Below are 16,866 nucleotides of genomic sequence, written 5' to 3'. Positions count from 1 at the left end.
GAAACCCTATACAGGGTCACTATGAGTCGGAATCAACTCGACAGCACTTAACAACAACAACAACATATCCTTTACTGTACAATACCCTCAATCCATTTACTAAGCGGTAACTAGGTATCTATTAAAATGGAACAATCTTAGCTGTGTTGTGCAGTAGAAAGAAACTTAATTGGCGGTACAATATAGAATATGTCAATGAACTTGGAACACCTTTAACCAACTATCAAAGCTACAGCTATGCTACAACTGAAGATAGATTTGTCCTCTGCATTTAGAAATCTAGTGAGTAATTGAAAACCCATAAGTGCCCATCAATAGTCTTAGTGTTGCACTGTGGGTTAATGTGCTGGACAGCACGGTCAGTTTGAACCACAAAGTTGGTGATTCAAGCTCATCAGCCACTCCTCAGAAACCCTGTGCAGGGTTACTATGCGTCAGAACCGACTCCATAACACTTAACAAGAAGAGTGTCCTTGAAGAGTGGTTGATCATCAGATAGCTGTTTTCTAGTAACCCACTTTGTAGGTTTGTGCTTTCCTTTGCATGTGTTATGGGCTGTTGAGTGGGTTCCAACTCATGGAGCCTGTATAGCGTTTCCTAAGAGTGGCTGGTGATTTTGAACCATCGACCTTGCAGTTCAAACTGACCTTTCCGTCCAGTGCATTTTCGCCACAACAGGCTTCTTCCTTTGTTTAGGAACTGCCTTTGAAGTTGGTTGTTGGCCTTAAACTGCTTGAATTTAAAAGTGGGGAGAGTGGTGCTGTTTGCCCTGAGGTTGGGGTGATGCCTCTGGCCAGGTGAGGAAGAAGCTGCAGAGAAAGCAGAAAGAACCAAGATGGAAGTGGAGGGAGAGGTGTGACAAGAGGACATGCATCCTGTTGTCCCCCCAAATTTTCGGGATTTTTTTCTCCTCTGTCTTTATTCTCTAATACCACTTGTAACTGGATGCTGTGTGTTCACTATGTAAAACTGTGCTGACTCAGGTGTGTTAACCATTACCCAGGAGCTAGTTGCATTTGAAAGGGAGGTTGTTTTCCTGGATCTGTTAATTCTCCTCTTTGTATTGTGTTCCCAGTTGGTTCGACTGTGCAACGAAGGAGCCCGGAAGATGGAAAGGACTGAGATGATGTACACAATTAACTCCCAGTTGGAATTTAAGATTAAGGTATTTTGTGTATCTTCTTAAATGGGTTTATTACTTAATTTATTTAAATCTTATATTAAATGAGGAGAGTTGAGGCCAGATTTGCTTTTCCAAGGTCATAAGTCTAGAAGAGCCTGCCAGATGGAGGAACAGATAGTTCATTTCAGGTAGATTAGCTCTTTCTTACCCAGGTCAGAGTGACCTTTCTCCAGGCCATGAATAAAGAATTTAAGCATTATCTAGGAAGACAGTTAAAATAATAGAATTCTTAAATTCTAAAGAGATTTCTTCAGTACTCTTGAATACCTTTTGCCAACAACAACAAAAAGTGGTATCCCATGAGTTGGACCACAGTATTGTGAAGTCAGATAAGGATAGTTCTTTTTTAGTTCGTAAAAAAAAAAAAGCTTGTTAAAAGATAGCTGGTTTCTCTCTCTTCGTTCTTGAGCATCACAGTTACTGTGGGTCTGATAGTGATACTGCTCATGAGTGGTAAGCAGAAGCTCACGTGAACCAGGGCCCGGTGTGCCAAGAGGACGAAAAGGGATAAGGTCAATTGGGAGCCACCTGAAAAGCGACGCTATCTGATAGGTGTTCGGCCATTTTTTTCTAAATCCAGAAGCCATTATAAGAATAAGAGTGATAAACATATCTACATAAAATTTGTTTTAATTTATGATAAAAGAACAAAAGGCTACAGGAAAAGTGAAAATTGAAAAACCGTATTTGTAGCCCACATATGGACGAAGCGTTGATGATATTCCTAATGTATAAAAAGAAAGTGATATAAAAAAAAAATTAAACCACCTTTAGAAAACCGCTATAAAGGAAAGGAGATAAAGATTGACTCAGGCATTTCAAACTATGTTTTAATTCACTCAGAGGAAAATTGCTTATTGAAAATCAGAATGAATTTTGCCTCTTAGATTCCTAATAAGAAAAAGTTTCGATACACGTTTCATTGTAGGGAAAAGACATTGGTACATATTGCTGGTGAAAAAGATTATTTAACCTCAAAGGTGGATAATTTTGTGGCACTTGTAGGATAAGCACTGGACTGCAATGTCGGTTTGAACTTGGAACTCTATACAGGGCCACTCTGAGTTGGAACCAACTTGACAGCACTTAACAACAACAACCGAAACTACAAATGCAAGCTACTATGACCAAAGTGATTTGACTTCTACAAATCTATTTTGTTTATTTTCATCCACTAAAAATCATATGGAGCACAGTTCTACTTTGACACATTTCTACTCTTGAATGTATGAAATATGTATACAAAGTTTATTGTATGCCATTCTTTAGAAATACAAAAGATTGTTGTTAAGTGCTGTGGCATATGTTCTCATTTAGCAACCCTGAATAGGCTTTTCAAGGAGCCACTGGTGGATTTGAGCCACAAGGTCAGTGGTTCAAACCAACCTTGCGATCCAGTGCTTATCCTACAGTGCCACACCAGGACTCCAAAAAAGATTAGGAACAGCCTAAATACTTAACAGTAGAGGACTGATTGAATAGACTGTAATGTTCTTAAGTGTCTTTAAGTTTGTTCTGATTCATAGTGACCCTGTGTAGGGTTTCTGGGGAGCACCTGTTGGGTTTGAACTACCAACCTTGTGTTTTGAAGTCCAGTGACAGTCTTACAGCCACTCAGCTATTATTTTTTTTATGTCAAAAGGGCCATAAATTAAGTGAGATTAAGTGGGGTGGAGGTGTGTTGGTTGGTGAGTGAGTTTGCTTATTGGTGTTTGGAGCCTTCCAACAAATAGAATTCCAAGACACAACAGGCACAATGAAGAACTCTTAAGATGTTAAAAAGTCTTTGCACTTGAGTGTGGCTCCTCTTGTCTTGCTGGCTGATAAAACCTGTAAGTGTTTATGGTGAAGTTAGTTCTCAAAGATGCCAAATACCACAGAAGAGAATTAAAAGTCTCTTTTCTGTAGAAATTATTTCAGTGCTCTTTAGGATTCATTTTTGTGTTTGAAAGTTTATGGCTCACTCTTAGAAAGAAAATCAGAAAGAATTTTGTCTTTTAACAATCAATTCAGAAACAAACATTTTATGATAATGGATTTCCATTTTCCAAAGAAACAACCTATTGAAAGCCACTGGCAATTTTAGGTTGTTTGTTAGAATTTTGTTTTTGCCTTACTGGAGGATGATACTGCCATAAAAATCACTGCTTTAAAACAGTGTAACAAAAACGCCTTTCTTCCTTGTTGACTAAATTAAGAGCAGTCACAGGGCAGGATCCCCAATGGAACTTATCCATAATATGGTCTTGGTTCATCTTGTAGGGTTAGATGCAATACAAGATATACAATGTGTTCCCTCCTGATAATGACACGATTTTGGCAGGATCAAATAACCTGCCACATGGTTCTTTCTGGTGACCCATTGTGTGTGATGGTGGGGTCCTCCAGAATTCCTAAATCTTGTCTGGGTGATGGCCATAAATGTCTCAGCCATCCCTGATGGATAACTGTCTGGTTCAGGATTTTAGAACTGGAAGGTAATTCCATGAAGATCCTTATTAGCCAATTTTGAAAGTTTAAAGTTAACCATAATTTTTTACCTTTCTTTCCAAACCTTTAGGAAAATAATATGTAACTGATCAACAACCTTCCTAGGAGCCCTCTTTATAAAGTTAACACATTAAAAAAATATATGAAATCATATTAATCATATGTAAACATATATGATTCCTTGGTGCAGCCTTTTCTATGAAATAGATAATGATGGATTATTTAAAAAGACCTATTTTGAAAGAATTTGATTTTCACAGCCAGAAAGTGGCATGATACTTTGAGGGATGAAATTTCCAGGAAAAATTATCATAAGTTTTAGAGCAAGTGATCTTAGTCTTCTTGTTTCCTTTCCAATATGTCCAATTTCCTTTAGCTGTTTTTTAATCATTATTTTCTGAAAAGAAGGGTGGTTAGTTATACTACACTACTATGTTTTATGTATCCAAGAACTTTTGCTTCTATTATGGATATAGTTTTGTTTTTTTTCACATCAGATTTTTGGCAGTAAGTATTTCTGATAACTTTAAATAAAAGCGGGGGAGCTCTCAAGCATAAGGATTATTCTGTGGTTTTGAGAGTTTTCCAGTTGGCTGTACAACACTAAATAAAGAAAAACACTATGTGCTTCCTTGGGTACAGCCTTTTCTATGAGATTATGATGAAGTATTTTGGAAGAGCTTGATTTTCACAGCCAGAAAATAGCATGATGCTTTCAGGGATGAATGTTCATGGGGAAAATTACCATCAATTTAAGAACAGGTGTTCTCAAGAATATGACTGAGTATGTAACCAGTAGACAAAACAGAAGTTTGTTTACTGGTTGTTCCCTGACCCCCTTGAATAAATCTTTTTTTTTTTCATAACTGCAATTATGTGTGTGTTTCAGAATGTTTGGATTCTGTCTTGAGATATTTAAAAGAACTGCAGTTGATGCTGAAAGATTTCGTTACTAACTAGGCTGTTCAGTTTTAAGTGAACCCTTTACCAGTCTTCTTTTTCAGTTGAGAATGAATGGAAGAGACCTGGTTTTGCTGCACTCGATAACGTTTTCTCATTGAGTTTTAGTTGTCATGTTGGAAAATGGATAGTTTTTGTATTAGAAATAAATTAATTCTTTTTGCATTTATTCCTGGAAAAGACACTACACTTCTCTGATGTATTTAATTTTATACCCTTGTTCCCCTGAGTGGTACAAATAGTTAATGGGTGTGACTGCTAAGTGAAAGGCTGGTGGTTTGAGTCCGCTCGGAGGTACTTGGAACGAAAGGCCTGTTGGTCTAGTTCTGGAAAATCTGCCGTTGTAAACCAGACCGAGCACAGTTCTACTCTGATACACATGCAGTCACCAGAGTCAGAGCCAACTTATGGCAACTCACTGATTTATTTAATCATCATGTTTTTTATTATTAGTTTTGCAGCTACGAAATAATAGTGCATACCATAACATATATCATTTGTTTTGATGTAAGTTTATAGTCTACTTTTGATAACCACATAAGGACTTTAATTTGGCCTTGGGAGTTGAGCTTTTCTCTTTTTGTAGCCCTTTCCTCTAGTCTCCTCTTCCCGGTGGTTGGTAAAGAGAGGTGAATTGACTGCCTACGTAGAAGATACTGTGCTTTTCTCAAAAAGGACATCCAAACAGCAAGTCTACTTCTTTCTCTTTAACGATGTTCTCATTATCACCAAGAAGAAGAGGTAAGCCTTCTTATGCAGTTGCGAGTTACACATCTCAGTTTTACAGTTTTGGAATTCAGATGCCTGTTGGCAGTGATCATCCTTTAAAAGTTAAAGATTTCACATATATGGTTTCTATCATTCAATCACAGTAGCATCTGTGTTTCATGTTCACTTGTAATTATCTATACAGTATTATGTAAATTAGCAGCATAGCATCATTGTAGCTTCCTCTGTTGAACTTTTTACAGTGTGCAGGCCACTGTTTTCATCATTTTATATCACTCAATTTTCATGACTTCCCTGGCCATGTGTCCCAATCAGTGCTTTTGAACATATTTCTGCCATAGAACCTTTGTGTAAAACAGGTAACAGTTGCTCTTATCAAGGACACAGTGGGGATGATTTCTAGGACACATTGTAGCTTAACTTAAAACCCATTGCTCTTTAACGATTATTAAACTGAAAAGTTTCCTCATGCCTTGGAGAGTGTTGGGCATATTCTGAAGAGAATAAAGTAAGCCAGTTGGCTGGCAAAGTGTCTGTTCTTCCTTCAGAATCCTGGTTTTGTATTCATGTCCATCTCTAGGGAGAAGTCCAGGAGGAATACTGTATAAGGCCTTCCTTTACATAGTTTGTTCCCTCCTGTTGTCCTAACTCTCTCAGTGAGCACACACATACACACACACCCTACACACACACATACACTTGCACTCCTTATCTCTGCCTTGCTCCAGGGACCATTCTTAATAAATATATAAACTCAATATGTATAGGGTTGTAAAATATTTTACTGCTTGTTCTTGCTGTTAAGTGCCATCCATTCGGTTCCGATTCATGGCAACCCTGTATAGGATTTCCAAGGAGCGGCTGGTTGGTTTGAACTGCCAGCCTTGTGGTTGAAGCTGACCTTGCAGTCTAGTGCTTTATCCTATAGCGCCACACCAGGACTCCTGTTTTCCTGCTGGTCCTACATAAATATTGCATCTTTCCTAGAGTATGAACTTAGAGTAAAGACATAAATCTGTAGAGTGTTATTTCTACCAATAGAGGAAAAGATTGAGGAGAGCAAGGGTGTTTGATGAAAAATCTTTTAGGTAAAATGAAGTGAAATGGAGACACAGAGCTTCATGAAAATACAAATGTCCACATTTACCATGAAATATTTATTTAACTGCTGCTTGTGAGTTGATGTCTCTTTGGCTTAAAAATTCTCACTAAATTAAAATAAAGGCTGAGCTTTTTACTTTTTGTGCCTTTTAATCAGACCACATTATGAACTGTTTCAGCTCCTTGGCTGTGTAGCTGAAATGAAAAACTTTGTTTGACCTACTCTGAAAAGTCACTGTGTAATGGAGAGAGATCGCAGCTGAGGACTCTAGACTCATGGAAAGAGAAAGGCTGTGTGCCGGCAGCCAGATGCTGGTGGCCAGGGAGCAGGCTTCAGAATGTGTCCTTTGGTTGTTTAAATGAGTATATATTCCTGAGTGATTTTGTGTACATCACCCCCAAAAAACAAAACAAAAAGCAGAAGGAATAGAAGCAAATCCTGTTGAATGATGATGCACAGAGGAGATTGTAATCATTGCAATGGAACAATGAGTGTAAAACTGATATTCCCCCATGTAAACTAATCACTCAATTCACAATAAAAACTGAAAAAAAAAAAGCAACAGATGATCCCAGGACCATCATTCAGGAAAAGTTTGAGTGGAGCATGGGATCCCTGACTGGAAAAACAGTGACAGCAGAGATGACAGCAGAGGTGGTGGCATCAAAAGATAGAATAGCTAGGGACACTAGACCCATTGACTGAGTAAGGCTGTTAGCCTGTGGGCAGACACCTAGTTTGCAGAATGTTCCCTTTGGCCATCTAAATGAATATATGTTTTGTGTTTTGTTTTGAATGTGTGCATCAAATAGTTTTGCTTTGTTCGTTTGTGACATAAGAGATATAAATGGGCCAGTGCATTTTAGGTTGTACGTGTTTTAGTTATATCATGTTAGGTGCCAGTGTGGGTTTACAATTTTCTTTATTTAGATATTATGCAAATAGTTCATAGGTTTTGAGTTGACAAGGGTGTACAATAACAGTTAAGGTTCTATGTCACCTTGACAAGGCCAGGAATTCCAGAAGTTAACAGTTAAGATGTGCTTTTATATGTATTTTGCTATTGTAAACCCTTTCCTTGATAATAAGCTTCTCCCTCTCTTTCACTATTAAAAAAACAAACAAAAAAAGTCACTGTGTAAATTTTATTATGATAAATACATAAAGGTGATTGTGATGATTTTTCGCAGTTAGGAAAATAGGATTTTCATCTCAACAAGGAGGAAAGGAATTATTTCTCATACCTGGGACGATCTAAGTAACATCTATAGCTAAGCACATTTTATAAATACTGAAGAAGAATTACAATTTTTGTGTTGATTTCCTGATTTTTTTGAAGATACTTTGAGGGAGAGGGTAGTTATATATTTCTCATCAAATACCAGAATTCTTGACTTTTAACATCGTCTTGCTGTTAAAAAATATTTGTTCTGTCTTGATTTACCAAATGCTTCAAGTAAACTTCTGATTTTAATGGTAGAATATACATTCATTTCACCAAGAAATATTTAAGCTTAAAGGTATTTTGATCATGATGTCTTCAGTGATGTTGTTAAAAGCACTATGGGCTTAATACAGCTTAATACAACTTTATACCTGCTTAATACAACTTTTATTCTTGAACTTTTACAGAGCTACCTAGTAAATACAGACTTTGAAAGTTTGAATGGAAGTATAAGCTATTCTACTTAACAGCATTTTTTGCCCTAAGGGACATTTGGCCATTATATTTAATGTTACTTTCCTAGCTGTCCCAGGTTTCTTCACTATTTCTGGTATATCTAAAATTGTATTATCAATCAAAGAAAGATCCAGATAGTCAACTCCCATTGAGAGGGCAATGTGAGTGCCTAACTTTGCCTTTACCAAATTTGGGATTTCCTTGTCTTTACTAAGCTTCTCATCCTATTTCTAGAGTGCTCTTAACTCAGGAAATAATGTTGGAGACTTAAGTTGTTTATGACCTGAATATGTGGTGAGGGTGACAAACAGACCACAAAGGGCTGACTGATAAGCAGGCTTGTTAAAAATGTACAGTATGCACAGTCATATTTACATGATTGCTTCAAGGAGACAACTGCAAATGCTTTGCATGCCAGAAGTAGCAGCGAGTAGATGCAAAAGTTTTGAGCAAGGCAGTAATTTAGGTTTGGCTATGAGGTAAAGATAAAGGATAATTACCTGTGCCAGCTCTGGAGGACTGTTCTAGCCACCCACTGCCTAATTGTAATTCCAAGCTCCGGTTAGGGAGCTTATGTGCTGAGTCTCCAGTGGTTTTCAGCTTCAGGGAGGCTTCCCAGCTACCGGGAGAGGCTAATTCAGGAGGATACTTACTCATCCTCCCCCTGATATGGAGTAGCAGATGGTTTATACTGAACATTTTCCCAGATTCCTGGAAGATGTGGCCAACTCATCTTTGCAGTACATGAAGGTGCTGATAATACTTGCAGGGCTGATGTTGATTCGTAGCCATGAGGTTGTCTTTCATGACAAGAATCTTCACCTTTATATAATATCCAGAGGAAGTTTTCAGGAGCTCTGGGCTGCCTCTGAGTCACCGCATTCATAGCCTGCTCTATCAGATTTCAAAAAGATACATGGCCAATTTGATTACTTTGGATGAGAAAGTGAATTCTTTGGTTTTAGAAGCGTTAACTGCAAGATACATGGATACTATTAGATCAGGGCCACCCTTGGCACTTTTAACATGTAGTCTAGATAATTTGTTTTATGAGACTGTCCTAGCCATCAGAGAATGTTTAGCATCATCCCTTGCCTATACTTATTATTAATCAGTAGCATTCCCCAGTTGTGATAAATAAAAATGTCACCAGGCATCACTGCCAAATGTTCCCTGGAGTGGGTACAAAGTTGACCCTCAACTGAGAATCATTGTACAAGAGTGATGGCCAATTATAGACCAGTTTTACCATCAGAACAATAAAATGTGCAGTTGATCAGACCCAACACAGCAACATAGTAACACTGTAACATAAAATTAATAGATTATTACTTTATATGCTGTGGGTTAATGTGCTAGACTGCACGGTCAGTTTTAACACTAACTGGGCGATTCAAACTCACCAGTCACTCCACGGAAACCCTGTACAGGGTCGCTATGGGTCAGAACCAACTTGACAGCACTTCACAACAATAATAAATAATAACTTAATGTAGTCTACTTATATCTAACAGTAACTTTATAAAGACTTATCCATTATGGTGTGAACATTACACCCACATAAAAAGCCTTATGTGTTAAATAGTATTGGCATTATTGAAATGAGAAAATTGAATGCAGGAGCCAAATACAGTAAATCCTGTAAAAGTCAGGACCTGTGTAATGTAGAAATCTGTCAGAGAAGGAAAACCCAGTTCGTTTCCACTAGTTAGAATCATGGTAAGACTGCTTCCTGTCAAAAGTGGAAAATTTTTGAGACCCAAAAAAACAAGACAATCCCATTGCGTTCCAGCTCTTAGAGGATTCTCTGTATGTTCAGACTCTCAGAAGACTGTATAAAGTAAATAACTGTCTTATTTTCATTTAGTGCATCTCTCATATCTGGCCAGTCTTCCCTTCCAGTTTCTTCTCAAACTAAAAACAAAGTCTCCCAGCCAGTCCATCACCATTACCATACATAAGTGAGAAACACGCTTTAAGTTTGTTCTGAATCACACATTTTTTAAAACATTAATTTATGCCATTGTTTATAGATTTCTAAATGTCATTAGGTTCAGGTGACTTGAAGACCTCCATTTGGGTACCTCATAGATCACCTCCATGTCTTACTCTTCTTCAAACCTGTTCCTTCCCTAACACTTGCTCCCTCCTCAATAAGGCACCTCCACATACCCAGCTGCTCCAGGGTAAGACTGATACTTCTCCCTTTTCCTTATCACACCTCAATCATCAGTCTTCCAGGTGGCCCGTGGAATTGTTTGTTAACAAGAGTTTTCTTATTTCAAGACAAATCCACTAATACATTCGTAGCATAAATGCAGTTCCTCGAACCACCTTTCTAGCCACATGTTTCTGCATCTGCCTGGAATACTCTCCCTCTGTCCTGACTGCGTACCCCCTCCAGATCTGGTCTAGGCAAAATCATTTTCGTTCTTTACTTTTTAGATTAATTATGGTACACTTGACATGCTCCATCACTGTAAGTAGGTTCCTCTGTCCTGTTCCTTGGTCCCATAAAACCTTTCCTGCCACACAATTAGTATTAAAGTATGTGCCCTTCTTGTGGCAGCAACAATGGGCTCAAATGTCACAACAATTCTGAAGATGATGCAGGACATGGCAGTGTTTTGTTCTGTTGTGCATGGGGTCACTATGACTCAGAACTGCCACAGTGGCACTTCACAGCAGTAACAGCATGTGTCCATCGTGTCTGCCTTGTTTACCTCTGTGCGTGGCCCATCTTCTTGTCCATAGGATCACTGAGTAAATATTTGTTGAATCTGAATCCGCTGTGAAGATAGTTATTTTTTTCACTTTTTAGTATGAATTGAGTAAAGGTTTACAGAACAGATCATCAGCTTTACATTCAAGAAATCATGTATTTCATTGCATTTAAATGTTTGCAGTCCCCTCCATGTAACATCAGTTGTTATCCCACCAGCCCACTTTCTTCTTGTGATTCCTGTGTCCATTCTGCCTTGTTTCCCAACCCTTCTGAATTTTGTATTGCTTTGTGTTTAGGTAAATGATGCCCTTTTGCTCTTGAATGGTTAGTCATTCCATGGTGTGTATACTTTATTACTGTTGTCCTCACTATAAACCCTTCTGCTGGTCCCTGGGACCATCAAGGGAGAAGAGTGTAGAGCTCTTCTCCACTCCCTCATTAGCATCTGTTGTTTTCTGTTTTGTTTTACTTTTTTGAACTTTATCAGCTCACCCCAGCATTAATATAATCTCATTGTTGTTCTTTAATGGCTCATGATCACGTACACTTCATATGTTTGTTGGCTGCCTGAATGTCTTCTTTGGTTAAGTGTCTGTTCATGTCCTTTGCCCATTTTCTGATTGGATTAGTTGTCTTTTTCTTGTCGAGGTGTTGAAGTTTTCTATAAAGTTTAGAGATTAAGCCCCTTGTCTAAAATTTCACTGCCAAGAAATTTTTCATCTGTGTGTTCTCCTTTGACTTGGTGAAATCATTTGACACACACAAGTGTCTAATATTTTGGAGATTCCTGTCATGCATTGTAGTCTTCTGCTGTTTGTGTGTTTGTTTGATAATGCACTGATGCCGTATTAGATAGTTCATTTTAGGTGACTTGAATAAAAATATTAATCATTGGGCAGACCTCCTTCTCAGCCTCCCCACTCCACCAAGCTAGAATATCCTTGAATTAGTTTATATTTTAAAGATATGTGATTTATATATTCTGTTCCATTGTTGTTGTTTTGTTAAATATCATCAAGTTGATTTTGACTCATAATGACCCTGTATAGGGTTTCCAAGAAACACCAGCCTTACAGTTAGTAGTTCAGTGCTCCTGTGTTCTATTATATATCAATTTTAAATAAACAAATATTTTTAATGGCTTCGCTTGATTAAAAACAGATCTGGAACTTTGTCATGTTACTTCTTACATATCCATCTGCTTATCCATAAATGCCACATGCCTCAATTTAAAAACAAACATTTAAAATGATATTTCACTAAAACTCTTTTTTATTTGTTTGCTTTTATTTTGTGTATTATTGCATCAATACACGTTTGGGTTACAGATAAGAGTATTTTCATACAAAAGGATTTAATTCACAAAAATGTGAATTATCTCAAAAATAAGATGTCGAGTGAGTTTGACGATGTTAAGTGTCATCAAGTTGGTTCTGACTCAGAGCAACCTTATCTAAGGAGTGGCTGGTGGACTTGAACCACATACCTTGTGGTTAGCAGTCCAGTGTTGATCCTACAGCAGCCCCAAACCAGGACTCCAAGTGAGTTTGGGAAACCCTACATATCCTATTCCCTTTGTGAGATTCACTATAGAATTACTAAGGAGCTTTTGACTGCAAGTAACAGAATTCCCAAATATAAGTGTCTCTAGTGATAGACTTTGGCCTTTCTAAGCATGAAGGTTGGGGTGTGGACAGCCCTAATTCAGTATTAATCAAGAACTATTCTTTGCGTTTTTCAGCTAAACCGTGTGGACTTTTTGCTCCCGTGTACATAGCTCCATGGTTACAAATGTCTCCTGCAGTTCTAGGCATCATACTTTCATTCAAAGGCATAGGAGGGACAGGCTACCAAGGAGGGCTTTTACACAAGTAGCTTTTCTGTTTTAATGGTGGACAACAACCTTTCCCAGACTACCCCCAGAAGACTTCTTATATCTCATGGGTCATAAAACTTCTCCTACTTATAAGGGAGGCTGAGAAAGCAAGTGTGTGATCAAGGGGAATAGGAGAACCAGGATTGTTTAGGTCAGTTATGATTCATTCCCTGGTGCTATGTTCATTGGAGCTTCACGGGCAAGAAACTGGGGAAATTGGTATTAGCTTCAGACTACAAATGAGATAATTTCAAAACCAGAGGTAGGACTTTAGGCCATGGCCCCAAAGTAGGGCTGTGACAGTGAGGAAATTGAACTGCCTCTGCGCCGCTATCATTTTCCTTTGTCCCATTCCTACTCATTTGTATCAGAATCTAAGCTGCTTGCTAATCAAGCTTAAGGATTTGCATCCAGCAGCCCCTCTGATCACAAGGCAGGCCCTTATGGGTCCTGGGGCAGGATGAATACCTGTCCCTCTGCTACTTAAACTTACTCTAAGAGTAAGTAATTTAAGGAATGAGGTTGGGATGCAGCTATGATTTTCTAACTATAATTTTTATGCTTCTTTGTACTTGTTGTGTGCTGTTAAGTCTATTCCAACTCAGGGTGACCCAATATGATAGAGTAGACCTACACCATAGGGTTTCCAAGGGTGAAATCTTTGTGGGGCAAATCGCCAGAAAGCTCCAATGGAGCCAGCTGGGGGATTTGAACCGTCAGCCTTCTAGTGAGGAGTTTTGAGTGCTAATGATTTCAGCCACCAGAGTTGGCCAAATATTATGTGTTGACTACCCTACCCCATCACTGCCCTACAATGCCTCCTCTGTTGTGTACTAAATTTCCAAATGTTTTAGTGAGCCCACTGTTCTGTTTCACTAATCTATATCAAATCATGGTGTGGACCCAACCTTTGAATTACTACAAGCTTTATAGTATGTTATACCTCACACTGTTAGTTCACTCATCCTTTCTCACTGTTTGTGTTTGTATATAAATTTTAGAATCAATTTGACTTGCCCTCTCCCTGGTACATCTCTTATTAGCATTGTGTTCACATTATATATTTAGGAAAAATAAATACTTTATAATATCATGCTTTCCTGTCCATGAATCCAGCCCTCCTTCTCTATTTCTCTGACCTGTTTTAAAGTCATCCTCATATAGAAGAAATTTGTTAAGTTCAAGCCTAAAGGTTTTATAGGTTTTGTGGCTTGTATGAATAAAATTACTTCTTTCTTTTTTATTTTCTAACTGGGCATTGTTCATAATAGGAAAACTATCAAATTTATTACCAACCACTTCACTGAATTCACTCGTATTTTCCGTCCATGATGATGCTGTCATTTACTCAGTTAATAATCAGTTACTTTATGTGGGGCTAAGAAGACATTCCATCACCCAGCACTCATGCCAGCCATAGAGTGATGCTACTCTTACATCTCTGCATTTAGTATTATTTTCTTAATTGCAAACTATTTCAAACATAGGAAAATATTAGACGCTAACATCCTGTTGTCCATACTTAACAGATACTTTTGCCATAGTAGCAGCAGATCTCTCCTTTTTAAACAAAAAGAACTTACTGTAGGTATATCTAAAGCCCTCCACTCTGGTCTCTTCTTCCTTTCCAGAGTAAATACTGTACTGTAGTTGGTGTCTCCTATTCGTATGTCACTACTGCATATTCATATTTTTTTAATTGTTGCACAATGTACATAGGAAACTCATTCATTTGACCATTTTTACATGTACAAGTCAGAGGCATTCGTTACGTTCACCACGTTTTGCATCTATCACTACTATCCGTTTTTAAATCTTTTCATTGCCCTTAATAGAGAAACTCAGTGCCCCTTAAGCAGTAACCCCATTTATATTGTTTGGTATTTTTTAAATGTCTGCATGTAGTGTGTATTTTATCAATGTTTTCTTGACTTTTGAAGGGGTTTCAAAAAAGTTTTTGTGCAAAAACAGAATGAAAGATAATGGAATCTTATCATGAGGTTTAAAACTCCCTCATTTGCCCATAGGAGCTCTGGTGGCATAGTGGGTTATGCATTAGGCTGCTAATTGCAAGGTCAGCAGTTTGAATCCACCAGGTGCTCCTCAGGAGAAAGGTGGAAAGATTCACAGCCTTACAGAGTTACATTACTGTGAGTCATAACCAACTCGATGGTGCACAACCTCCACCAACCACCACCAGATTCCCGCTATCAAAATTCTAACCTTTATAGAAATATATGGGACAGAGTTACCATTCTCCTTAATGACCTCATGTTGTGTTGTTGTTAAGTGCCATTGAAAAGCAATATTTGCATTAAAGTGTGTCATTTTTTTTTCCTACACTATTAGGTTACATGTAGTAAAAACAAACACAGTCTAAGCTACATAATAAAGAATGCTTTTCAGAGGGAAAATAGTAGAGATAATGTGTTTTCTATCATACATGTTCTTTACCAAGAGTTCTTTGTTCTGTTTAAAAAGAGAAAAGAAAGAAATCTCAAGAAAAGTTACTGGGACTTCAAGGGGGTTTCAACAGGGAAAGCTATCATTGTTCCCACCACAGAGCAGCAGACACAATATAGACTTGATTTCTGCCCTGATAGGAGCCAAGGCTTGCAGACAGCCTTGATGAGCAGCTGGTAAACTTGGAGCGCATATAAGACAATCAGAGGAAGTCTACATATAAACCTCCTCATGCGAAGAAAGGTGGTTTTTCCATTTGCCTTTTTCTGAGCAATTTAACTTCCTAATTACATGATCCAAATTGTTTCAGAGACTATGTAAACCATATGTTTGTTAAATGATACAGATAAATATGGGGAAGTCTGATTAGCATCAACTTCCCTCAGGAAAGGGGTTTCTTTCTGGACCCAACATAGCCAGCCTGATATTTACTGGACAGGGATACGTAAGCACAGAGGGAAATAAACTTGTAAATAGCTGCATCTGGTATAGAATCCCCTGCCCTCTGTCTTAGACTCAGCCACGTATTTTGTATTTTCTGAGCATGGCTGTGCTAGTCTGAATGCAGTCTCAGGAGCGCGCTGGAGATGATCTTGCCACGTGAGCTTTCAATTAATACAGATTGTTATCTTAGCAATGAGGACATTTGATCAGAAAGGCAATATTTTGCTTTTGATAATTATGTTTGCTATTTTTGAAGGAAGATTCCATCAAACTAAATTTCAGAAAGAACTGTAAAGTTTTTTTCAAGCAAAGCTAGAAGTGGGTAGTAGACAAGCAGAAATCAAAACCAAATGAAAGAAAATTCCAAGAAACTTTGGACCAAGTGACCTCTTCTGAAATGTCTAGCACATTTAATTGGGTACAAAAACTTCTTTCTCATTTACCTTAGCTCATGCATTTGCACTTGTTGTTTTAAATAGATAATAGATGTTGTTCCTAAAATATATTAAAATTTATGGCATAGTCACTCATTCAGTCAATAATGATTTATTGCTTCCCCATATTTAGTTGTAATGGGGCAGTTCCAGGCAAGTATGACCAAGTTGTTGAGTGTGTATGCAAGTGATGATTACCACTAGGTGTACCAAGAAATTCATCTGGGTAATTAATACACATGGGTGAAGGGCATGAGAAATAGAGAGTCAATGGAAGTGGTGGGTTAAAGAATTGTTGGAGTTGAGGATTAGAAGTGGTGTTGAGTGATAAAGACCTGAGGTAATGGTTAGATGATGCTGTGTTTGACAGTGAGGTTATGAGACTGTTGTAATTGATAGTAATGACAAATCCTGACTGTGGTATGCATGGGTGGCTGAAGTAAATCATTGGAAAAGAGAAAGTCAGGGAATTGAAAGATCAGAGTATAGGAAATGCCCACTGTGTGGAAACTGAAACATCTTGACTAATGAAAGAAGTAGTATTGGAAAAGAGACTGTGAGCCAAAAACTAAATTCTTGAAGGAGCATGGAGAGTGGTCCGTGTGTTTGGATGGCAATGACTGTGAGTTTAAGGCTGAGGGCTTTTCAGAATAATGGTCTAGAATCAGCAGTGAGAAGCAAGCAGACTCGTCGCTCACCTTTCACCAGGCAGAATGCCTTCAGAGGGAGCAGAGCCTCTGGGGAGAGCCAGACTTCTTTAGGACCAGAAAGTAAAGGGA

At 38.1% G+C, this 16,866-nt stretch overlaps 1 protein-coding gene across 1 annotated transcript in view; it reads left to right on the top strand.

Moving 5' to 3' along the window:
- ARHGEF26 (Rho guanine nucleotide exchange factor (GEF) 26) overlaps positions 1-16,866 on the top strand; it is a 216,283-nt gene that overhangs the window by 168,525 nt on the left and 30,892 nt on the right. Inside the window, exons 11-12 of the mRNA XM_006867963.1 lie at positions 1,076-1,165; positions 5,220-5,374. Of these exons, the coding sequence (XP_006868025.1) occupies positions 1,076-1,165; positions 5,220-5,374 (245 nt within the window). The remainder of the gene's footprint in view (positions 1-1,075; positions 1,166-5,219; positions 5,375-16,866) is intronic.

The sequence above is a fragment of the Chrysochloris asiatica genome, unplaced genomic scaffold (genome assembly GCF_000296735.1).
Source record: "Chrysochloris asiatica unplaced genomic scaffold, ChrAsi1.0 scaffold00113, whole genome shotgun sequence".
Taxonomy (NCBI): Eukaryota; Metazoa; Chordata; class Mammalia; order Afrosoricida; family Chrysochloridae; genus Chrysochloris; species Chrysochloris asiatica.
This window is presented reverse-complemented; position numbering and strand designations above follow the sequence as displayed.